Genomic DNA, 26,289 nt, shown 5'->3' with positions numbered 1-26,289 from the left:
TGTGATCTCCTCTATGACTTTTCCTTTATCATCTAGGTAAAGCTTTCCTTTATCAGCTAGGCAGCAGTTACTCAAGTTAAACTTTCCACAAACTCCTCCCTCAGAAGCAAGCAAGTAATCTAAAGTCAAGCGATTTTGATAGATACTATTGTGCATTTTGGTTTGCTGCTTGGTTAGTGAGTTAAGAGCTCTGACAGTTTCATTGTTTATAATTTCTACAACTGCTTTGCAGTCTGATTATGCAGTGTAGCATGTAAATAGGAGTGTGGTAGCCCCAGGACCCATCCTCTGCCCAGGTGGCAGGGCCATATTGGATTACACACTTGGGAGGCCATTCATCATCTTTCCAGTTACCAATTTTTAGGGCTTGTTGTTTCCTTTGAGTCTCCCAGTCCCCATACACTTGGACTCTCAAATGTTCCGCTCTGGCAAGTGGGAGCAGGAAGAAAGATGGACAAATAGTTCCCAGCACACATGACCCTGACCAGCATGAGGAAAGTACTTTTTAGGTTGTCCTTCCACATATCCAGCATAGTTCACCTGGGCCCCGCCATTCAATGGCTGCATTGACATTGTCCTAGGCCTCTTGGAGATAAGAGAATTTAGAAAAGGGGTTGGGACCTGCCTCAAGGTGATCTGGCAACTCCCACCATTGGGTTTCCTAGGAAATTGAGTTATAAAATCTTTGGTCTAATGTTAAATGTCCAACATAGATGGTCAACTTTCTTCCCCACCGGGCAAGGCAGTTTTTCCCAACAATTGAGGTTTTGAGGAGCCAAACCCTGGTAGTAGGACTGGGGCATTCTGTTCCATTATAAGGTTCACAGGGATCTAATTCTCTAGCCTCCCATGGCCATTGATTCCCCATGTTGGTTTCCCCTCATATATAGCAAGAAGAGATCTTCAGAGTCTGGGCTATAGTCTCTGCTAGGGTTAGAAACAAGTTTCATACTGTGACTGAAATGGGAGGGTGGCTACTTCTTATTTCTTCACAGAAGGAGTGGAAGACTTGGTGGGATGTGGTTGGATGAGCAGTAGTGACTCTCTTGAAATATAGCACAGTCCCTGGGCCTCTGTCTCACCTGTGAATCTGGATGCCAATTATCCTGGGTTAATGATGGTAAAATTAACAGGGTTATAGGTTGACTGATAACCTGATATAGGAAGGAGTGCTGTTGTGCCTTCTTTTTTCCAAGTACCCCATGAAACATAGTTCCAGCTGGGGCATACATACTCAGGTGTATAGGCACATAAACCATTTTCTTCACAATGTATTTGTCATTGAGTTGTTTTTTCCACTCCCGATTTAAGCCTCTGTATGGTATATCATGAGTCCTTGGGCCCTCTATGACAAGTCCCTGCTTTTTTTCATATGACAGATGCCTCTGGGCCAATATCTATAACTGCACGTATGTCAAACAGCATTGATACTGGTCCTTTTGGGTTAGTAATTTGTGTCCAGCTGACCAAGCTCCTTGCCCCACCTCTTGGTAGGATTGGACTTCTAACCAATCTTCACTGGGGGAGTGTTGTGGGTCAAAGCAAGTGTATTGACTCTCCCATTGGCATATAGAATAGGTGGTCTTATTGTGTCTGCAGGACTTTTCCTTGGCATGAGAAACAGGTATGGTATAGTAAAGTCCAAGTGACTCCCTGGCCTGACCTGGTTATACAAATACATGGGTCACATGATGAGGAATCTAGGCTATGCTTCAGAGTCAAGGGATGTATAAATCTTGGCTCAATGTAGTCTTTAGATCTGTTCAGCCAATATGGATTTCCTGATGGAACTGCTTGACAAAAGCTGGAGCCAGTGCCTCAGGAATTGCTACAGAAGGGGTCCAGATTAGAAGTAACCGATACCAGTGAAGCATCCTATCCACAAAGGGAAGGTGAGTGCTAACAGAAACCTCTCACCACACTTGCAGCCAGCCTCTGCCAATCCTATGGTGAAAAGTAGAGCAAGAATCACAATAACAGCAAGAAACAAGGGGGACAGTGCATCACAGTAAGGAAACAAATATAGAAAATAAGGACAGTCTATTTGTTCCATCGGATCGTTGATTCTTCAAGCTTCTGCCGTGCGTAGATTAGTCAGCTTCCGTAGTGACTAAAGCAGGGCTGCAGTCTCCTGGAGCCTCTGAAGTCACAGATTGCTTCTTCCGTGTGGTCAGCTTGCACAGCATTGATGGCTCAGGAATGCACTCCAAGTTTCGAGCTGCCATCTTCACTCTGCTGCGATGAATCCAGGGACCCACTTCAGCTACCTTTACTGAACTAGGGGTGGACAAGATGACAGTAAATGGGTCCCTCCAGAGGGGATATAGGGGTTGGACATTCCACTCCTTCACCCATACCCTATCTCCTGGTTTAAAGGGGTGAGCCTGTCTGGTCAGACTCACAGGTAATCACTTCCTAACTCAGTGGTGTAAGGTGGTTAGGGTAGAGCCAAGGGCTTGCATCTGTTGCCTTAGGGTTAGATTGCCTATCTCGTTTAGATCCCCCCCTTATGCCCTTGATAATGGGGGGAGGGCACCCATAAAGGATTTCATAAGGGGAGAACCCCGTCTGCTTAGTGGGACTACATCTGATTCTTAACAGGGTGATTGGCAACACCTGGTCCCAGTGTAGGTGGGTTTCTTGACATAGTTTACTTAATTGCAGCTTCAGGGTTCTGTTCATTTGTTCCACCTTCCCAGAGCTCTGAGGTCGGTATGCCATGTGTAACTTCCAGGTGAATTTTAACCCTTTAGCCACCAGCTGCACCACCTCAGCCACGAACGCTGACCCATTATCTGATCCTATAGTGATAGGGATCCCAAATCGAGGAATAATTTCTTTTAGAAGTCAGACCACTTCATGTGCCTTTTCTGTGCGAGTAGGGAAGGCTTCCACCCAGCCTGAGAAAGTGCACACAAAGACCAACAGATATTTATAGGCTTGGACCCGGGGAAGCTCAGTGAAATCCACCATCATATTTTCAAAGGGGGTTCCCCTGACACTCAGCACCCCAGAGGCGGCCTTGGGTCCTTGATGTGGGTTATTCCGGGCACACGTTTCACATTGCTCGCATACTGCTTGGGCTATGCTGAAGAGTCAAGGGATATAGAAATGTTGGCTCAATGTAGTCTCTAGATCTGTCCAGCCAATATGGATTTCCTGATGGAATGGCTTGACAAAAGCTGGAGCCAGGGCCTCAGGGATTGCTACTTGGCCGTCTTCAAATTTCCACCATCCACCTGGGAGTTAGCTTCCATTTTCAGTCAGTACCAGGTACTTTCAAGTTGTGAGTAATTAGAGTCCCATTCTGGCAGTGGACTAGGGAACAGTGCTGCGGTTAAAGCTGCTGATTCTGCTGATCCTTTGGAAGCCACAAGCTTTGCCTCTTGGTCTTACCGTTTCCCCATGCAGCCGAGGTGTCTCCCCTTTGATGTCCCTGAAAATGCATGATAGCCACTCGTTTAGGGGCCCACACAGTATCTAAGAGTTCAAGGATTTCCTTACCATACTTTATGGCTTTCCTCCTGAGTTTGTTAGACCCTTCTCTTTATATAAATCCCTGTGGTGAAGGCATACTTAGAGTCTGTGTATATACTAACACATATCCCTGCCTCCAGGCAGGTTAGCGCAATGAGCTCTGCCTTCTGTGCCAAAGTCCCCTGACGTACAAATGACACGTTGACCATCTGCTGGTTAATGGGCGCCTCTAGATCAAAAGGGGTGTTGAGACGAAAGCCCTCACATAGTCTTCGTAGAACTGGCTTGGGCTCTCCTCGGGTCCATGGAGTACTTCAGATGTTTTGCTCATATTTATGGCCTTTCACCCCCACTTTCTTCATGCCATTTAGAAGGGCTTCTTGATACCGTTCAGTCCTTGTGAGCCCTCTGTCTACACTTGAGTCATTTGGGTCCCATTTGGGGTCCTCCCCAGGGAAGTGGGCCCGAGCATACGCCTGAGTGTCTAGTGACCCAGTGGGGCATTCTCCTCTAACCATTTTAGGGCTGCCTGGGTAATTTGGCAACGTTCCTCCATGGCGAAGGGGGTCAGGAGGAGTTGGTGGCAATCCATCCAGGCAGGTTTTTGGGTTTCAATTATGGACTGCATTAGTTCAATCATAGTCTGGGGCTTCTCCATATAGGAGGGAGTATGGTGTTTCCAATTTAGGAGGTCCATAGTGGTAAAGAGTTGGTGCACAAAAACATGCTGGCCTCCTCAGATCTGGCCTTCCTGATCATAATAGATGGATCCCCTAGTTTTCCCTCAGTGACATCTGTAGGGCTCCCCGGTGTTGTTTCAGGGAGGGACTGTCACCCTTGGCCTGATATTCTTATCACCTTCCAGGAAGGGTGTATGGGGTTAGTACTGGTGATCTGGGAGAGCTGGCCACATCTGGAGAGGCCAGTGGTGCTAGAGGTGGGGAGTAAGGCCTCAGGACTAGGGGCAGGCTCTGTTGGGGTTTCTGCAGCTGGGATAGCTGGAGGCACAGATGGCAGTGGGGCACATGGCAGTAGGGTCCCTTCGGGCCCTCCCAACAGTATGGGCTTTTCAGTTTTGGGTTGGCATTTGGAGGAAGCCACAAGCCATCATAACTTTACAGCTCTCTTCAATACACACTTTTAGTCAAGGCGGCCGGTATAGGACTAGGTCTTGCCAACAGTCAATGTAAGGAAATTGGTCCAGGTGGCCTGGATCCCGCACAATGACTCTGAACACTCGGCCAATTAGTTCCTTCTCAAGTGAGCCCGTAGAGGGCCAGCCCACCCCAAACGATGGCCAATCAATTTCACAGAATGTCCAGAGCTTTCTGGGAGTTAATTTCACACCATAATTTCCTGAATATCCTTTTTGAAATTCCTCAACATACATTCTAGGGGAGCCAGTTTTCTCTTCTTTCTACCCATTTCCTCCCCCTAACTGGCAACTTTCATGCACAAGAGAGGGCTAGGGGGAAGGGAGGGACTAATTTGGAGAGGATCCACACCAACTTTGTCCACTTTCGGCTGCTCTCCTCTCGGAGATATTTCAGGCACCTCTCTTAGCCTCCTTGATGGGTTCAGTATCAAGCTCTGACCCAGATCAGACTCCCCAGGAAGTCTGACACCACCCTAAGCTGTATGAGGTCACCAAGGAACTGTGGATGGGGACTCAATACTCGCTTTGGCCCATTGGTCAGGTTGGAAACTTTCTGCTGTTTCTCATTCATACACAGTCACATAGTGACTGTGCCTAGCATCTTGGAGTTGGTTTCGTTCCTTATGGAAATATTCAGGCAGCTCTGGGAAGTGATCAGGCTCTCCTTCTATCTCTTAGGGGCAGGTATACCAAAATAAATCCAGGTTCTTACCAGTCTGATGGGCTGTGCTCCCTGAGCTGGTTCCTGGGCCTCGCTGGGTTCCTTTGTGTATCCAGGGCCCTTACCCCGGCATGACAGGAGGGGCTAGTCTCCTATGGATCAAGCGGTCCACTGGTGCCAGGCAAGGTCACCTCTCCTGGTGCCCCAAGCCCCGGTGACAAGGGAGGTGAAACGCTGTGTCTGCCTCCTGGGCAAGCCCCCACGTAATGTAGCAGTGAGTCACACACGGAGTGGGGACACCAAGGCTTTTCTTTCCAGGAAGCAGCTTTATTTGTGCCAGCACTGGATCATCAGTCTAGGATCCAAAAGGCTGAACCCCAAGCGCAGTGGTGGGGGTGGGTGCCTTTTGTACAAATTTTGCTCCTTTGTCTCCCATATATGGTAACATGCAGTCTGCATGGGCGGTCTATGTTCCAGAGTCGTGAGGAATGTCGCCCTTGAGCACATAGGCAGGTTGTCTTCTCTCCTCTTGAGGTTCTAACCACATTCCTTATGGAGGGGCTCTACCACATTATAATGAGGTAAAGTCAGTTGTTTATCATTCTAGAAGTCACTCTGAGGCCTGTCTATGCAGGCACAAGTGGGGAGTTACACTCAAACTGGTCTGGGTGGTCTGGTGACTAGAGGTCTCATCAGGGTAGTCCCATGGCTCAAGGAGTGGTTTCAGTTTCTAGTTGCCTGAGTTAAGAGATAAACTGGAAAGAAGAACTTAAAGAAGAATGTGGTAAAAAGATTGATGAGTACAAGCAAGTGGGCAGTGAAGGTCAGGTCTTAGGGTCTAGCTGGTGATGATAACAATTCCAGTGCAGAATAAGTCCAGTTGTTCTATGGGTAGGCCTTAAGCACTTGGAAAATATATCTCCAAACCAATAATCTCTAGTCCCACTTGGATAAAAATCCTGATATATGGAAAGCTTATAAACTTTAGGGACTACTCAGTCTTTTCCATTCAAATATATTACATAGGTTTGATTGTTTATAAATGTAGACTTTACCAAAATATTCCCTCTATGCTCTCTTTAGATTCATTCATTCATCCAACAATATTTATCAAGTAGGTACTATTTATCAGACCTGGGGCAGACAGAGTGTTAGGCAAATCACTGGATTCGATGTCTCAGAGGTCCTTTCAAACCTCTCAGGTGGAAACTTCAGATGGAGGCAGAGACAAAAACTGAGAAAAAGGAAAGGCAACTTCTTATAATAAGCATCTTAATATGTAAATATTTAATATTTAAATCTTCACATTTAAATATTAGTTGGCTAGGCCATCTAACAACTCCCAGTGATCAGCAGATTTGATTCTTACTTACTGAAGTAACAGATCCGACTTAAAAAACATTTATGTAATGGCTTATCATACAGAGTAAAAGATTTCTTCCAGTAAACAACTTAGGCCAACTAATCAAATGTCATGCTGAAGTATATATAGAATAAAAAATTATCAGAAAAGTTACAGGCTCTAAAATATCAGGTTAATTATCTCCTTAAAAATTCCTACCCGAAGATCATACTGCTTGGCCTTCATTGTGTCAGAATGAGTTTACTATTTGTGAAGTGGTTTTTACATCTATTAAAATTAAGTACTTCCACTTCCTGTTACCAAAGGGACTGGGTGTTGAATAACTCAGAAAACAACTTTGGTCTGGTAAAGGGAGTGGAAAATAATTTTGGTTGAATCATTTGTGTTAGTTAATATAGTTATCATTATTTGCATGCTGGTAGGACACGGGAGTCATAAAAGTGTCTTTATCAAGCTTTTGTTATGTTGTTGATTAATTCGTTAAATTTTCTAGGAATAACGTATTTTGAAAGTACTTTAATTCTTATTATTTTATGCCAGTAAATATATAGAAACCATGACATGCGTGTATTGATGGTACAACTATATCAGCTGCTCAGAGTTAAATATTGTTGAAAAAGAAGAAAAATAAATATTATCTTATTTTTGAAACAGGTATAAAAGCTTGAAGGCTTCCCATAAGAGAATCATTAATATAAGCATTGACCAGTAACAGGAAATTTGCCATAGAGCATTTTGTAGATGTATTTGGTTCTCCTTATATGTGTTAAAAAAACAAAATTCAACAGAGTAAATTTGAAAATACAATTAACTTTATTAAACAATGAGTGGATCAGGCAGCATCCTATCTAACAAGTAGAGGGGAGCTCCAAGGAGTGGTATAAAATGAAAGGTTTTATAGGAAGGAGGGTTGGGCAAGAAAGTTATTAGCCAAAAAAAAAAAAAAAAAAAGTTCCAGGCAAGGTCACTTTCCCTTAGGGGGAGAACAGGGGTTTTTATCATGCAGATTACCTCATCTTCCTCTGGGGAATGGAGAGGGCCCATGTGACAGATTACCTCATGGGCACTGATCAGAAAATTCCTGATTGACTGTAAGTCATTTCTGGGGGAGGTAGTATAATGTATGTAGATACCATATTTGGTAAAATTATCGATGAGTTTTTTCAATGTTATGATGGGTAATTTTTTAGGAATTTAGATGTGTCAGATATTATAGCACTAATGATGGGGTTTGGGGGTGACAGTGGAGTTTGGAGCTTATGGCCGAGAAAGAATTCTTGAAGACGTCTTTGGTGCAAAAAGGTGATTTTTTTAAACCACGGGGACTGGACCTGTGGGCAGAAAGAGCTGCACTGCGGTTGTGAAGGGTGACTGATTATATACCTTCAGGTTAGGAGGGGGTTAGGGACAGTGTAAATCTCTAAGGAATTTTGGAAGCAAGGTTTCCAAGACCTTGAGGGGCTAGCTGTTGTTAGGAAAATATCATTTATTACTGTTTAGTAAAACCTCAGTCATGAGACCCCTCAGATGTATATCAGGGGCCATATGCTTGGAGTATAATTGCCAACATATACTTGGGGGTTAAAGCTAAAGGAGGTTTGCAAAGGAATTTTTATGTGTTTAAGGAGACTCACAGGATCCTGGGGGGGTCAGGATAATGTTAAGGTAAGATTCCCTTTTGCCCCTAGCAAGTGTCACTGTCAAGGCAGCCAAGCTCCTGGAGGAAGGTCACTCTGCCTGTCTCAAGGACATGTCAATGGGCCCTAGGTACTAAGGAAATTTAAGTTTTAATTTGCCTTTGTTTCCCACATCACCATGACAAGTACTTAAACCCTCTTACATCTTGATGAAGGTGATATTAGGGCTCCAGGAAACGGAGTCTATAGGTTTCTGGAGATTAGGTTATGGATGAGATTATCTTTTTCTTGAAGTTTACTAAGTTATCTGTAAACTGAAGAAGACTCCTGTTCTGCATGACTGTGATCTGTATCAGTCAACCATTTGCTTTCTTTTCCTTCTTTTGTTCTTAGGCAGCCTGGAGTGTCTGGGGAATATCACACATATCCCACCTGGGGGTGAGAGGGTGGGAGGGAGTGCTATTAGCCTGTACTTTGCCCTCAGCTTGTCTTATGCTCCCTCATCTCTATCAGAAGTTATAAAATAAATTTTAAATTCTTGGGAAAAAAAACTTACAAACAAATTAGTGACATAGTGCTAAGTGTCTTTTAAGTACAATGTTGTTATTGCAAAGTTTTGTTAGCTTAGAAATTGTCCTATGGCTTTTGAATCACTTTTTATGAAAAAAAGGATTTCCTTCCCATTTGTTAAAAAGTAAGATTTATTTACGGGGCGCCCGGGTGGCGCAGTCGGTTAAGCGTCCGACTTCAGCCAGGTCACGATCTCGCGGTCCGGGAGTTCGAGCCCCGCGTCAGGCTCTGGGCTGATGGCTCAGAGCCTGGAGCCTGTTTCCGATTCTGTGTCTCCCTCTCTCTCTGCCCCTCCCCCGTTCATGCTCTGTTTCTCTCTGTCCCAAAAATAAGTAAAAAACGTTGAAAAAAAAAATTTAAAAAAAAAAGTAAGATTTATTTAAACTCTCTCAATGTTCTAGAAACTGGAAAGAATTTTATTTGTGACTGGTGCAATAAATGATACAGTTGTTCTTTTTTTTCTCTCATTAGAAAAGTATGTAGATATTTCTTAGTCAAAAAGTTGTTGCGATAAAGTTGGCAAATCCACGGCTCTAATGAATATTTACTACTTTCCCTCTCTAAATCAAAAACACTGGAAATTAGTCTCTCTGAACTTAGTAGCTTCAAACTAATGCAAAAAGAAAAAGTACAATGAAGAAACCAGAGTCTGTCTAGTCTCTGGGTTAAATACTTGCGTAAAAATCAGATACTACTCACAACTATTACTCAATTTCTGAGGACTGTTTGCTTCTCTTTTCAGAATGGACTCAACGCTCTCCATTTGGCTGCTAAGGAGGGCCATGTGGGCCTGGTTCAGGAGCTGCTGGGAAGAGGGTCCTCTGTGGATTCTGCCACTAAGGTAATGTTCATGCTAGTAGAATTATTTCCTTGGACAAGAGGAAATGATTTAAAGTTATTTTGTCTGGTTATACATTGCAGACGTTTGCTGGAACACCAAGGTTCTTGACCATGAAGAACTGAAATTGGAACTCTTTCCACTAAACTTTGCAGAGTTTGAGTTGATTCTTTTAGAGACTTAATCAAACATGAGACTGGAGAATTCTGCATACTTTGTTTCAAATGTTCTGTCTTTTTTTCTTTGATTCATGTAGACACTAGATTAATATAATCATGTGTGGATGACAGCACCTATTTTCCTAAGGTTAATTCATTTTTTCAAAAATATATTGATGTAGTAAACTTCTCAGTGGAAACGGACAGGTAATTTTCATGCTTTAATGAAGTTGTTATATCTTTTAATGTATTCATTTAACTTGGTAAGAGAATATTCGGAATCTCTTATACTGTAATGGAAAAGAGATTTTGGATCATGGATTGAATTATTGGGGAAAATTAGATTTTATCACTATAATGTGTGTTTGTAAAGCTATTGGACTCATTTTTAAAGAACTGTACAAGATGTTTGGTATACTAGAAACTATTTTTTTTTATTGATAGTCCTTTTACTAAAATATATTTGAACTTTGTCGTTGGGGAGTCATTTCAGAAACAACAGATTTAAGTATTTTATTTTATCTGAGGGAGAGAGAGAGAGTGGGGGAGAAGAAAAGAGGGAGAGGAAGAATCTTAATCAGACTTCACATTCAGCTCGGAGCCTGACGTGGGGGATGAATCCCACGACCTTGGGATCATGACCTGAGCTGACATCAAGAGTCAGATGCTCAACTGACCTAGCCATCCAGGCACCCCAGAAACAACGGATATATATATTTTTAAATATCATCACTGGTGACAAATCTTTGTCTTTAGAAGGTGAAATTTTAATTTGGAGAAAAACAGTAGTTAGTCAGAATCAAGCCTGTTGCCCAGAGCTGGAGTGTGATAATATGGTTGTGAGAGATGCAGAGAGGCCATGCTGTAGGCCCTCAGGCGACCAGCTGGGGCTTTAGTCTGATCAGGGTTGGACAAAAAGAGTGGTGGAATAAATTAGGAATATGGCCAGTTAACCTGGATTTCTAACACCTCATGCACACATGATCGTCAAAATATAGACTGGCCCGACACCTCACGAGAATTGTGAAGGATGAAAAAGGAAAGCACTATACAGGAGGCTCAGTGTTTTGATGGTGGACAATTTATCCCCTTCCAAGGTGGGCTACTATCTGGATTAGAATGACAAACTTTAACCACTTGAAGTTATCAATCAGCAAAATTGAAAATGCCTGTACATTCGATGTCTACAAAATTTGGAAACCTCTAATATTTTCTGTTTTGTTTCTCCGAAACAGAAGGGGAACACCGCTCTTCACATTGCATCTTTGGCTGGACAAGCAGAAGTTGTCAAAGTTCTTGTTAAGGAAGGAGCCAATATTAATGCACAGTCTCAGGTACTGCATTCAGATTTTCTCTGGTGTGAATGAATTTAAATTAGAACAGCTTTGTGAAATTGATTTAATGGGTTGAGCCAGCTGTTGGATAGTTAAATTTGCTATAAATATTTCCGTTATTTATTTCAGCCACATTATTTTATGAACTCATGCTATGATATTTTTTTGATGTATTATGATCCCCCTTTTCTTAATATAACTGAAAATTTGACAACTACACAGTCTGTCATTCTCTTTAAGTGCATTAAAAAGCATATAAAGTGTTTTTTCCCAGAATGACAGTGACATCTGTGAAATATGAATAATTCATGCAAGTTCTATGTTGTGCTATAAAAGTAGTTTCTCTCCTGAAATTTTAAAAATTCTCCAAAGATTAGCATTCCAGTAGGAGATCTGCTATGAAGTGGGAATCACACTAATTACCTCACACCCCAAATGTGGACTTTACAAAACTCCTGAAGGAAACGAGAAAATTCGTGACCCACAGCCTTACAATGCATGTAATAACAATTATGTAGGATAGAAAATGCGTGTTCTTAAAATGAAGTATTTTTTTAAATTAAAAGAGTAATCAAAATACATCATAAACTCGATGCCCATTTTCTGTGTGAAGAAATGTTGCTTTGCCCAAAGCTTTCCTTTTGGTATCTATTATGAATCTATGTAGAAATTGAGGGGTGTATCCTTTGAAGTCCATTTCTTCTCTCTCTCTTTTAAAGTTTTTAGCCTCTCTAGCATACCACAGGCCATTCCACAGGGACTATTAGCAAAATAAACCAGTTCCTGTCTATTCTTTGGGATAATCTCACCGGCTTGCTTCTGAGGGGCCTTGTGTAGGAATATCTCTACCTATTTTGTTCATTCATTCGTTATGTTGACATGTCTCCAGTGGTATAAATAGCACTACAGGGCAAAAGTTAGAATCAGCCCTTTTTTTCTTGGACTTTGATTAGAGGGAAGACTCTGTTGAAATTATGACAGGCAAGACGTTATTTATTTTCACCTCTATAATATCATACTGTTTTAAATAACCGCATTTTTCTTTTAAAGCACAATTTTTCTTTTGAAAGTCCAATACACATCTCTATTTTAACATTTATTGAGACTATTCCATATTCTAACATCTTCATGACATGAAAATTTTTTTTAAATTGATACCATCTGTAAAGAATTCCCATATAGCGTATAAAGTATAATGGCATCTTGGGCTTAGAGACACAGGACTTGACAAAATCTACTGCTCTAAACTAAGGGATTAAAACCTTTTCTTTATAGCAAGAGAACATCTTTTTGCTCCAGAGCAAAGCTTCCAGACCTTAGCTGGCATCATAATCACCCACAGGGCTTGTTGAAGCATGTGCTTCTGGGCCCAACCCCAGAGTTTCGGGTTCATTTCTGGAGTGGGACCTGAGAATTTATATGTCTCACATAATGCTGAGGTTTTCCAGTTCAGGAACGCTATGAGACCCACTGCTTTGGAGAATATAAGAGAAAACTGGGCTTAAGAACACTGCTATAGAGATTCACTAAGTACAGGTTTAATTATGTGCATAAATCAGTAGTTTGTATACTTAAGAAGCATGGAAATGAAAACCTGGTCAAGTTCAATTGCCCATAGGAGGTTTCTAATGGGAAGTTCACATGCCAACTGTTAGTGCTGTTAGTATCTATAAAAAGAGCTTGGTTACTGTGCTCAAAATGACTCGTTGAACGTTGTGATTTCATAAAAGTTGACAGGTAGCAAATACTGCAAGATAAGTGCTTGTCAAAAGTTGTATCAGTTATTACACTGTGATTACTGGAAATTTATATGCTTTGGAGGTTTTCAAGAATAAGCCAGAACCACTTAATCGGTAATTTGCTTTCAAGAGTCAATGAGCCCATTCTTTATAGTCATAATCATGCCAGATTATAACAGATCTTATAGAAAGATTTATATTATCATTAAAGTAATCTTTATTTGTATTGTATTTAATTAGCTCAATTTAGGATTCATATTGTAGGGAATCCTGACAACTAGCTTCAAACTGATTTTGTATTATAAGAAAGTTTTGGAGTGAAAAAAAATTAATAATTAAAATTTAGGATGCTTTTCTAGATGCCTAAGTGATTTGATAAGCCCTATGAGATTATTTACTATGTTGAATTTAGGTGGCCATCATTACCAAAGACAAAAATTACTATTACTTAAAATATTTTGTAATTTAATGATTAAGATTAAAATACAGGAATTTATATAAAACTATTTGATTTTTTTTGTTCCAATGTGTGAACAAATCCTAAAGGCATGGTTTTAAGGGCCATTGGGAGAGGATATGAGTCCTTCATATGTGATTCTCATTAGTCTTGTCTTGATTAAGATACAGATTTTTTCCATGACAAGGGACCTAGATGGGTGGGTAGGACCATGCTCATGGTAGTTAGATAGTCCCTTCCTTTTGAGAACCAGAAAAGGGGCATAGGAATACCAAATGTGCAACATAAATTCTGAATTTTGTACTCAAATTATACCTTCTCCCATATCTTTCTATGAACATAATGCAAGACAAATGCAGAATAGTCTGTTAGTATAGGAACATTGATAGCTGCATAGTACTTTGCTTTTGACAAACTTCTGAATTTTTTGGAAATGGACCACTAAGGTTATTGTGGAATTAAGAAAAGCCCCAAGGAATAAATGTTCAGTAAACATTTACGGAGCTCATAGGTCATGGAGAGGTATACACCTGTGGATTTTACTGCACTCTCTACATAAACTGTAAGATCCATGTGAAGCTTACCCTGACACGACACAGTGCCAATTTTGGTAGTGTCCTTAATTCATGAAGAATTCCAGAACACCAGCAGAAGCAATTTAAGAGTTTTAAATGGAACTATGTGATCAGTATAATAACAATCCACTGATGTTTAAGTTTCTGTGCTCAGCAGTGGTAGCAGTGTGGTCTCTACTGAGACAGTTGTCCATCTAAAATCTCGATATGATTTTAAATATTGTTCAGACCTCATAGCTCTCTGGCTTGGTTCTTTGCTCTCCTGGATTCGGTGGCACAGAGATCTCATCAAGGTCTCAGTGCAAGCTGTGTTGGTGGAATAACGGGGCTAGAAGTCAGGTTAGAGTGATTGGAGGAATGCTATTTGCCTTGAGGGTGGTTGCTTGCTTTCTGAAAACCTGGGCACTTTCTGACAGTCTTTACTCGGCACATGAACATCTTCTACCCAGTCCTACAAAGTTATGCTGGAATGCTTTCTGGATATTTGTACTGGCATTTATTGATCACTTTTATAACCTGTACAGCTATTAGATTCAAAGATATGACTTTTAAACCATTGTTCCAATTATATGTTGTACACGAAATTTTGAAAAAAAAAATACTCTCAGAGTGATGAGCTCCTTTAAATTCTTATAACACTTTTGCCCATTAATATTTGCCTATCTCAGGTTTATTTTTTGTTATGTATATCTACAGTTTCTGCAAGGTGGTACATTTCTTGGGAGCAGATCATTTTTTCTCAACGTTCCTCTGTATTTTTAGGATTTGGTGTAATACCTTGCACATATATGATTGGAGGCTAAACATATGCACATATATTCTTCCTGTATAAGAATTAGCTCCGTTGCATATTCCAATCATTCTTAACAATAGATGCTAATAATAGTACAAAAAATGATATTGACTGCCAGGAGCTATCTCTGACGCATTGTGTATATTATCTCTTTTGATCTTCATTTACTCTGTCATCATCGATGACAAACTGAGATAAAGATGATTCATTTACTTACTCATAATCTTCATCCCCAGGCAAAACTGCTTCTTAGAACTCTCATAACAGTTAGACCTTCGCTACAGACCCAGGGAACAATTCCTCAAATTCTCTTTTCTTCTGTCCCAGACCCTATGAAGGTCTAAGCCAGCAGATTTTCCTGCAGCAGCATCCATGCAAAAGGTTTAAGGTGAAAACGTCTCCTGTAGTATTTTTTGTGAACTATAAATGCTAGAGCTCTGCAAAAATGTTCAAAACACGATGAGATTTTGCTGTTGCTGCCAAGAAAATCTGGCCTGCAAAATTTCCCTTCTTTGATTTTCTCCACAATAACATGTGACTTTTTGTTCCTCACACAAGAGTGTTTTTCCTTGCAATCTCAATTTTATTTTCTCATGTAAAGTTATTAAAATCCAAATGACCCTCATAATAAACTAAAGTTACTTTAAAAATACCTATTTGTTTTTTGTTTTTACGAAGCAAGCCGGTTTGCGTGATGCCTATTTGGCTACAATGAAAAAAAAAAACAAAACAAGACCACAGTGGATTCTGGTATAGGTAATATCTCTACACAGTAGAAGCTAAGTGAAATTGTGGAACATGGGCACAGTAAAACTTGTGGTCAACTGTAGCTTTCTGACTTTTACCTTATACAATGGAGACTGGGGTGTTTGAATTCCCTGATAGTTACAGAGAGAAAAGAAAATGTGACTCCATTGGAAGAAAGGATGAGCCAGAAATTCCCACAAGTCTGTTTAAGGAGTAGGTGGAAGTGTGTGTCCAGGGAGCTAAGTGTGGGTTGGAGGAGAGTCCAGATGCCACAAATTACAACCCCATAGTAGTATCTTACACTCAGCCTCTTAATTTTAATGTATAGTTTTATGTATTATTTAATCTCATTTTATCTTTACAGTGATGTGAACTAGCAGTGATTACGCTCATTTGGATATAAGGAAATTTGAGGCACAAGCAAGGAAATCTAAGGTCTCATAACATATTAGTGATTGAGTCACAAGCCCAGGGCCATTTTCATGGACACCTCCCTTCCAATAGTCTTCTACATAGTTCACTGTTTCCCTTAAGCTTTCTCTACAGTCTGCCTCTTCTAGGTCAGTTCAGTTACCTCCCACAAGAGCCAGGTCCCTGGCTCAAATGCCATCCATTCTCTCAGGGTCTAGTTGCGAAGATGCTGGGAATAACTAAAAACATTCCATAAAAGCGAGGCATTTCCAAGAAAAGGGATTCATGTACACTGGGACACCTATCTACATTTGGGACATTTCCACTCAGACATTCATTCTCTTAGGGTGTTCTTTTATGAAACACAATTCTTAACACACGGAAGACTTAAATATACTTTCTGAAGTATAGTTGGTGATGTCTTTCTGATTCATTTTTCTTATTAATTTTTGCATTGTTCTACTTTTTCTTGAATTTCTTGTGTTTTAGTATTATGAGGATTCCAGAAACAGTTTTTTTTTTCTCTTTTCATCCTATTTTAGTGGTGAGTGAGTCCAAATAAGAAATTCTGATTTGGTATTCTTCATAACATATTTTGCCGAAAATTTACTTCTGTTTTTCTTGAATCCTTTTGCTTGTTTTATGGTCACTACTCTTTGTTCTTTCAATTCTGGAAATTTCATTCCAAAGGAGGACTTTCCTATTTGTAACACAAACATGATTAGACTTTATTTTATTAGCTTTTAGATTCTCAGACCGTGGCCATTAATGCCAGTTGCAAGATTACATGACCATTAGTTACACCCCCAGAATTTTAGAGGTGCATATGCCTACTCTATGCAATGATAAATGTTTTGTTGGGTGTAGCTTCCAATAATTTTTACTTCATTGGCCCTCACTCATTGTCACAAATAATTTGAATTGGGCTGTGAAGAGGAAGAAAGCCTACACAGTTGGCCGGCATGCCCATTACACTGAATTGCTTCCATATGGCCATGGAGCCATCCCTGGCTCTTAAAACAAAAACTCATAATGGAACATTCCGTTCTGTCACACGCACAAACACACGCGCGCGCGCGCACACACACACACACACACACACACACACAGTATATAAAATAGGATGCGGACTCACAGATCCAAAAAAATTATGTTTTCAGCATTTTTCTCCAAATATATACATATAGCTCTTTCTTAATAAGGTTCTTAGTTGTTTTAATTAAGAAAATTATTGTAACACTTTATTTGAAGTTAAGGTGAACACGTACTTGCATTTGACTGGGGATGAGAAAGAACTTGGGACACTTACGTTGTCTTTTTGACTCTGAAAATCAGTTTATTGAATGATTACACACGTGGAAGTGCATCTACGTTCCTCAGCATTCGGAGCTAAACAAAGGAAGTATGCTTTTCCAATTCTCTATTCTCTGATATGGATCATTTCTCTAAAAGAAATGATGAGAATTGCCATCTTTAAAATTTTGTATAAAATGGAATTCTCTCATATTATAGTAGAATTTCAACACTGAAAGTACTAGTCTGTTCATACACACATCTGAAAAGACATAATATTTTCATTTGCAGTAAAATAAAGCAGTTTGCTATTTTTGAAATAAAATTGAGACATTTATATTTGTCTTTATCTTCATTAATCTGGGGACAGGTGATGTGGCAAGGCTGAATACTGGTTGCCATTTTGTCCTGAAATTTGAATGAAGTAAGACGTAAATGTCATTGAATGTAAATCTATAGTAGATGGCCATATATTTATCACTTCAGAAGACTATCTGTGTCCACTATTACTGTATTTTAAAGGAACTAAATTGTAGAAAGGTGAGACTTGTAGGGAGAAGAACAAAATGGCTACGATGGCTCTACATTTCTCTTAGTAGAAATAGAGTTCAAATTTCATACAGAGGGTCCTTCTCTGTCCTTCTGAGTTAAAATGGAGGATAAGCACCTCTGGCAGCAAATAGTTAAAATAGTACCAGAGCGGTTTGCTTCTTACCTCAGATCTTACAGCACAATGTGCACGTTCCACAGCAACTAAGATGCTGGAAAGACCTCAAAGTAGTGATCCTTCCAGACAAAGATCACAAAACAAAACAAAAATGTGAAAACATGACACTAAATAAATGAAGTAAAACTTGCCAATAGAAAATTATTGGAAGTAGTCATTCCCTCCCTCCACCTTTCCCTCCCTCCCTCAGCACGTGTTTGGATATTCAATTTGTGCCCCCTCATGTTTGCTAGAGATACAAAGATGGGGTTGGAGTGGGGGAGACCAGAGGAAGTAGTGACTGAACTGCTTTCTTTTTTTTTAACTCATAGATAATTTTATTTTTTATATCTATTTTTCCCAGCTTCAGTGAAGTATAACTGACAAATAAGATCGTAAAGTAGTTAAAGGGTACAATGTGATGATTTGATATTAGTATACCTTATGAAAGGGTTCCAGGTTAATTAACATGTTGATGACCTAACATATTTGTTTATTTTCCTTTCTCCCTCTCTCTTTCTTACTTTTTAAAATGAGAACATTTAAGTTCTCCTCGTTTAGCAAATTTCAGTTGTATAGTCTAGTGTTATTAACTACATAGTCATCATGTTATATATTAGATGCTCAGAATTTACTCATCTTATAACTGAAGGTTTGTACACTTTTACCACCCTCTCCCTACTTCCCTCACCCCTCAGCCCCTGAAGACCATTTTTGTACTTTCTGTTCCTATGAGTTCAATTAAAAAAAAAAAAAAGATTCCACATGTAAGTGATACCGTGTAGTATTTATCTTTCTCTCTCTGGTTTATCTCACTTAGCATAGTACCATCCGGTAACTTTTCTCTTAAAAAAAGGAATTGATGTGATAATCAGGGGTGAGAGGAGATGCAGTGTGCTGTAGGAAAATGAAATAGGACATGCGAGAGCCTAAAAGAAATCCAGGAGCTGAAACATGAAGGGGAAATGTGGTACATATGAAGCTGAGAGAGAAGATCACAGCCTGCAGGACTCTGAGCCATGTTAATGATTTTGTTTTAAGATGCTTATCCTAAGCCCAGTATGAGGTAGAGGTGGGAGGTAGAAAAAGATAAGATTTGGATTTTTAAAGATCACCTTGATGCAGTTTGGAGAACTATAAAAGGGGCATCATAATAATAGTACCTCCCTCATAGAGGATATGAGAATTGAATTAGTTAATCCATGTACGGCACTTAGAACAATGCCTGGCATAAGAACTCAGTGACTGTTAGCTGTCATTGAGATATATATATATATATATATATATATATATATATATACACACACACACACACACACATATATATACACATATATATATACACACACATATATATATACACATATATATATATATATTTTTAAGTTTATCTATTTATTTTGAGAGGTGGGGAGGGGCAGAGATGGAGAGAGAGAGAATCGCAAGCAGGCTCTACACACAGAGCCCTCCAGGGGGCCCGAACCCATAAACCGTGAGATCATGACTGCAGCCAAAACCAAGTCAGATGCTCAACCAACTGAGCTACCCAGGCGCCCCTAGCCGTCATTGTTAATAACAGATTCAGTGATAGCTCATTTGTGTCAGAGTGGCCTCTCTGCATGCCCCCACTGCTTGTTCTCAGCACAGTGGAGACAAGGAACAGCAAAGTCAGTTCCTTGACATGTTAACAAGTTGCTACTAAAGGGGTGCCTGGATGGCTCAGTCATCTGTGTCCGACTTCAGCTCAGGTCATGATCTCACCGTCCATGGATTTGAGCCCCTCATCAGACTCTGTGCTGACAGCTCAAAGCCTGGAGCCTGCTTCTGATTCTGTGCCTTCCTGTCTTTCTGCTGCTGCCCTGCTAGCTGTCTCTTAAAAATAAATGAAATGTTAAAAAAAATTTTCTTTAACTAAGTTGCTACTAAAAATGAAAGCTGCAGCTCCCGTGACTGTTTTTTTTTTTTTTTTTTTTTTCCCACATGCTCTTTGGAACACTGTCAATTCGGATGCATGAAATTGCATTATCCTAAACACATATATCGTAGTCATGTAATAGTTTAAGTAATTCAGTAGCCAGGACATTTAGGATATAGACTGATCACCTAGAGACACATGCGGCTTTAGATTAACGGATCAAATATGAGAGTTCTCATCTTAGATATTCTGGGTGATGGAAACTGAAATACAACTACCAAAATATGTTTTTAACCGAGTATTATTCTTGAAAATCACTTTCAGAGAGTAATTCCAGTGTGGAAAATTCTAAGTGGAATGACATAAACCAAAAAAGAGTTGTTTACATTTATTTATGGTAAAATAGTAAAAAAGATTTTTGAAGTGTCTGAAATATATATGAGTATACCTTAGTTAGAGCAAGGTATCATTGAAGCTAGCATAGAAGTTGAAGATGTGGAAAAACAATTTTAAATTGTTTTTTAAAAAAACATCCAATGACCTTGATTGGTCTGGGTTTATTTTCTTTAAAAATAAAATTCCATTCTACACCTTTTATTTGGGCAGTTACCACTTTTCAGAACTAATGGTAGTAACTTTATGGGTCATTTTAGCTCTCCACTATAGATATTTTTGTACCCAATATTTTAATATTATTTTCAATCATATATTTAATATGTATGCAAATTAATAGATTAAATTTTATTTTTAATAACTTAAAAAAATTACTCAGCAAGGAATATCAGGCTGCTTGCAGAGGAAATATACCTAAACCACTGCAAAACCATTTAGAATTATAAGTTATTAAAGGTATTCTCATGAAAGCCAGTAGCAAGAAAAGGATTCTTCTTAGTGATACTGTTCAACATTGTGTTCAAGCCCTAGCCAATGTAATAAAATAAGAATATGAATGGAAAAGGAAAAGACAAAAAATGTTGTATTATAGAATATGATTATTTAGATAACTCAAAAGAATCTGCAAATCAATGAAGATATTTTTACATTAACTAATTCATTAAAATTCTGCTGCCTGCATTTTTCTATCCCATATATCACAGAGTTGTCTTGTATAGTCTTTGGATAAGATTTTCTTCAGCCTAAAAGTTAAAATGAATTATTCTCTTAAAAGTTAATACTAAAACAAAGTAGTAAGTTCCACATCTAAAAATGGTAGATTATGACTTCATATTCTTTTTAAAAAATTGTAAAATTTTTTTTTTACATTTATTTATTTTTGAGAGACAGAGAGAGACAGCGTGAGCAGGGGAGGGGCAGAGAGAGAGGGAGGCACAGAATCAGAAGCAGGCTCCAGGCTCTGAGCTGTCAGCACAGAGCCTGATGTGGGGCTCAAACCCATGAACCATGAGATCATGATCTGAACCGAAGTCGGACGCTTAACTGACTGAGCCACCCAGGTGCCCCAGGACTTCATATTCTATTTAAAATTGGATTTGTGAAGCACAGGTTAAAGCTTCATTACAGTGTGTTTGCATGACTGCCTTTATATATTCTGGTCTTTTCAAAGCATCGGGAAGTACTTTTCGTATTTTATTTTTGTTTTATTTTATTTTATTTTATTTTATTTTATTTTATTTTATTTTATTTTATTTAAAATGTTTATTTATTTATTTTGAGAGAGAGAGAGATCAAGCAAATGAGCGTGGGTGGGGGAGGAGCAGAGAGAGAGGAAGAGACAGAGAATCCCAAGCAGCGCAGAGCCTGACGCAGGGCTCAATCCCATGACTGTGAGATCCTGACCTGAACCAAAATCAAGAGATGGACACCCAGCTGACTCAAAGTACATATTTTTGGATTTGCAAATAGCAGCCCTTTAAAATTTTGGAATTTTAGGATTTGAAACACATGTGAACCAACAATGTCATGAAAAGACATTTATTAACTCTCTGCCTGAACATAACCTGGTATAGTACTTTAAATCGTAACCCTTTAAAACTTTAACTTTAAATGACATATTGACTTGAAGATATGAAGAGCAGGAAACATAAGGAGTTGAGTAACACCTTGACATTAAAATGCAAAACAACAAAGGCACATCTTTTCAGGAGAGCAAGATAAAGACATCACTAAGTAAAGACAAATACAGAAGCTGGGCAAATCCCACTCTGGAATAAGAAAAGAAAGGCAATAAAATGTGTTTAATTAATCCAGGAATACTACATGCAGAGATGGAGACTTCATGAGAGATTCTAGAGTCTAGTAGTCAGGAACCCTGCCCTATCACTTTTTATTTGTGTTACCTTGGACTTGTTATTTAAATGGAGTCTTGGTGACTCCATTTCCCCGTCTATAAAATAGGGATACTACTATTTGCTGCACAGGGTAAATGATAAAGATCAAATGGGTTAATACATGTAAAGTATTAGAACAGTACCTGGCACTTAATAAATGTAATATAACTGTTAGCATTTATCTTAGTTATTAGAGGTAATGGTTTATCTACTCAAATTAGTGAATAAGTAATAAATGGTTTGGAACACTAATTAAATTAAATGGGATTTTAATTAATTAAGCTGTTGTTTTGTCTGATTATCCATTGGAGCTGACAAATTATTATGTTCTGGAGGTAGTGGTAGAGAAAAGATTATACAGAAATTTCATCTTTAGTGATTAGCAATATGGAACGTGTTCTTGGTATGACATAGGTTTGGAACAAAGAACGTGAAGCTGAATGAATAGAAAAAGCACTTGCTACAAACAGCAAGACAGAAACACAACTATATTCACTGAACACATACCATATGCTAAGCACTGATCTACCCGCTGGGATGCAATAAGATAGTCTCTTGTTTTATTAACTTTGGGTAGTTAAAACATCCACATTTAAAAACATTACTTTTGTGTGTGTGTTTTCTTTATCTAATAATTAATTTTTCCATTTTCTGTTTTTTTAAATTTCCTATTATTTTAACATAACTTCTGTTTTAATCCATTTATTTAGCAAATTTAATTAAATATGATTTAATAAAGGAACAAGCTGTTCTTCATCTCTTATGCATGAAAAACACATTTTGAAGGTTGAAGGTAAAGGATTGCTTACATAGAAAAACCCTTATTTTTTTTTCTGCTTCAACTGTTAAACCAGGCAGATCTCCCTATGTTTTCTTAAGATATTTCAAGTCCCAGCCTCTTACTGTATTACCTTCCATGAGAAGCAGGGAATTTGGGGCAAAACTATTTCATTGCTAATATTTGTCACAATCTTTCAACTTACTGAGAAAATTCTTAAAACAGTATAAATTCTCATAAACGATTTACTAATGTTTTTGTTACCTTCTGATTTTATAGCTAGGAACTGTCTGAGGCCAAGCTACCAGATGCTGTCAGCAATCTCAGATAATATAAGCTTTCTTAAATAGTGTAGTGTTTAACATCGGCAAAGGAAAGCATTATCGACTGATGGACCACGTTCTAATTTTAGACCTTTTAAGGTACTTCAATCTAAAGTACGTGGGGCACCTGGGTGGCTTAGTCAGTTGAGCCTCTGACTTTGGCTCAAGTCATGATCTCGCGGCTCATGGGTTCGGGCCCCATGTTGGGCTCTGTGCTGACAGCTCAGAGCCTGCAGCCTGCTTCAGATTCTGTGTCTCCTCTCTCTCTGCCCCCCCTCTCAAAAATAAATAAACATTAAAATAATAATAATAATAAATAAACTATCCGGTGGTGTCTTTACATGATTTAGTAAATAGTCACTTGCCACAGACAAAAGAGAGGTAAGAATTGTGTTCAAGGGCAATGACAATACCTTATGAACACAAACTAGGAGTAATCCTTTTTTGCAGTTAGATCTGTTAAAATATCATCATTGGAGGGCATAATAATCATTATTGTGTAGGTTGGCATGACAATTATTTGGGGCAGGCATGCTCCAGAAAACACATCTGACAGATCAGCCTAGTTAGTTGTTTCTGGGTACATTTTGAAGCCAATACATCCAGGCAGAACTATCAAAATATATTTTTGTTTAAAATTTTTTAGTGGGAGGATGAAGAGTGAATAGAGCATACTTAACATAATTTTATGGGTGAGTTTTGAGGGGTGACCCCTTCCCTCAAAATTATTTGGGTGCCAGTTGTAGCTTCTCTATTTTGAGATCAAGCTCTGCACCCAATTTTTTAAAGCAGATCAAACACTTAAAAGGAAAGTGGTGCTGTAGGTCCCTGTAGGCTGGAATAAGGCTGCCTCTGTCTCAGTAAGGATATGTCACAGTTTTCAGGAGTAGCATGAATCAACCTTGCCACCTCAGATTCTAATTAGAGTAAATTCTCCTGGGTAAGAACTCTCTCTCCTTTCCATGACAATTCTTCCTGTAACATATATGTACCTAAGAGAGCTGTTCCAAGAAACAGCCTCAGGCACATTTAGACAACCAACTTCTGTGTCTTCTCTGTCCCTTGTATAAAATCGGGATTGTGGATGGCAATCAGCAAGTTTCTGTTTTTTAAAAGTATGACGTTTCCCATCATCTATTACATTTTCCTTTTTTCTGTGGCTGCCAAAATCCAAAAGTTCAATTATTGCACCTAGCTCACTCTGGGTTTTGCTTATCTCTGCTAGATCTCTACAGCCAAAGTTGTTTAGGTCTGCTTTTATAGCCTTATCTTGACTATGGATCTATATGTTATCTATAGATGTTTTTATGTTTTTATCTATATATCTATATGTTTTATCTATATATGTGTTTATATATATATATACACACACACACACACACACACACACAGAGTTTTAAATAACCTTAAATTCTTTGTGAATATGATTTTATTTCAAGATAAAAATTATTTAAAAAGTGCTCCAAAGGACACTAAGTCTGGGCTTGTGACTAAGTGGTTGATGTGGTTCATGAGTTTTTTGACCATTTCATTGACAGTATTCATTCTTTAAGATTTTATCTTTGGCAAGTTGTGAATTCGAACTTGTGTTAAGCAGCTTTTAAATACTGGGCATACCACTTGGGGCTGGTTGTTTTAATGGATCTATTTTCTTTCTTGGTCTCAGCACTGCATGGGAACATTGCCTGCTCTGACTCTCCAGCAACTTCTAACAGAGTTTAGAGAAGGGCCCATCAGCACACACTCAAACTCACACTTAGTAAGGGCAGAGTTCTATACTAAGGCTTTTGTTGCCCTTAAACCACTCGGTTTCTCAGACATTGCTGAACCTGTGTATATCCCTTGGTCTTGTTTTAATTTCTATTGGTATAATATGTATAGTATCATCTGAATGAAACTTTGGTTATCCCAAACTGTCCATATTAAATAAGAGGTAACAATAGCATTATAATTCCGACCACTTTTGAGTGACTAAGAAAACTTATAGCGACTATCTTGCAGAGAAAAGGAAACTTTTACTTTGAAATTTTTTTTTGAAAATGTTTGAATCCTAATGGAGTGTGTCAGTGTGTTTGTGTCTGCATGCTCTCGACTATATGTTTTAATTTTTAAATTAGAATACGAAGGACTCCAATCATTAAATGGCAAAAAAGATTGACCTTGCTGAAAGAAGCAATAATTTCAGTTCATTAAATATTTAGACTTTCTAGATGCATGTTATTGGGCAATAAAAAAAAAAAAATCCTGTATGATTACCTTCTGTATTTTTTAACAAAGCTCTAGTTGCACCTTTTGACAGGGCTATCAATGTGGCTTTTGAAAAGTTTGTCCAAATGAACCATTCAGTGTTTCGATGTTAGATGTGCTTTTAAAGACTTGGAGCAGCATCGGGGCGCCTGGGTGGCTCAGTCGGTTAAGCATCTGACTTTGGCTCAGGTCACGATCTCGCGGTTCACAAGTTCAAGCTCCACATCAGGCTCTATGCTGACAGCTCAGAGCCTGGGCCCTGCTTCAGATTCTGTGTCTCCCTCTTTCTCTGCTTCTGCCCCACTTGTGCTCTCTCTCTCTCTCTCTCTCTCTCTCTGTCTCTCTCTCACTGCCCCTCCCCTGCTCATGCTCTGGCTCTTTTCTCTCAAAAATAAAAATAAACATTAAAACATTTTTTAATTAAAAAAAAAGACTTGGCACAGCATTTTATCAAAGACAGCGGGTTAGAATTAAGAAACCTTTTCAGTCATCATTAGTTAAATTTCTCCTTTTTTGTATAATATGCAAGACAACTAATAAGAGTTGTAGCTTATGTTGAGTATTTTAATATGGAGAGTAAAAACTCTTTGATCCTGATATATTTAAGCAACTTCAAACCAATAAAATAATAACCATTTGAATGAGTACTAGGGCTTAATTAAAAATAATGATTTCAGGTTTATGGATTTCACTCTATTAGGGCAAAATAAAAGCATCCTCCACTGATTGTTATTGACTTAATTTTTCTTAACATTATGGACCAATACACAGCAGCCAATAGTTTTGCTTTGGGAGATGACACATTTCCTTTCACTTTTAAGCT

At 38.9% G+C, this 26,289-nt stretch overlaps 1 protein-coding gene across 50 annotated transcripts in view; it reads left to right on the top strand.

The window, feature by feature from the left end:
• Nucleotides 1-26,289, top strand: part of ANK2 (ankyrin 2) — a 671,298-nt gene that overhangs the window by 487,025 nt on the left and 157,984 nt on the right. For all 50 annotated transcript variants that reach the window (XM_045055950.1, XM_045055954.1, XM_045055948.1 and 47 more), the window contains 2 exons: nt 9,607-9,705; nt 11,096-11,194. In XM_045055950.1, coding sequence (XP_044911885.1) covers nt 9,607-9,705; nt 11,096-11,194 — 198 coding nt within the window. The remainder of the gene's footprint in view (nt 1-9,606; nt 9,706-11,095; nt 11,195-26,289) is intronic.

The sequence above is a fragment of the Felis catus genome, chromosome B1 (assembly GCF_018350175.1).
Source record: "Felis catus isolate Fca126 chromosome B1, F.catus_Fca126_mat1.0, whole genome shotgun sequence".
NCBI classification, from domain to species: domain Eukaryota; kingdom Metazoa; phylum Chordata; class Mammalia; order Carnivora; family Felidae; genus Felis; species Felis catus.
This window is presented reverse-complemented; position numbering and strand designations above follow the sequence as displayed.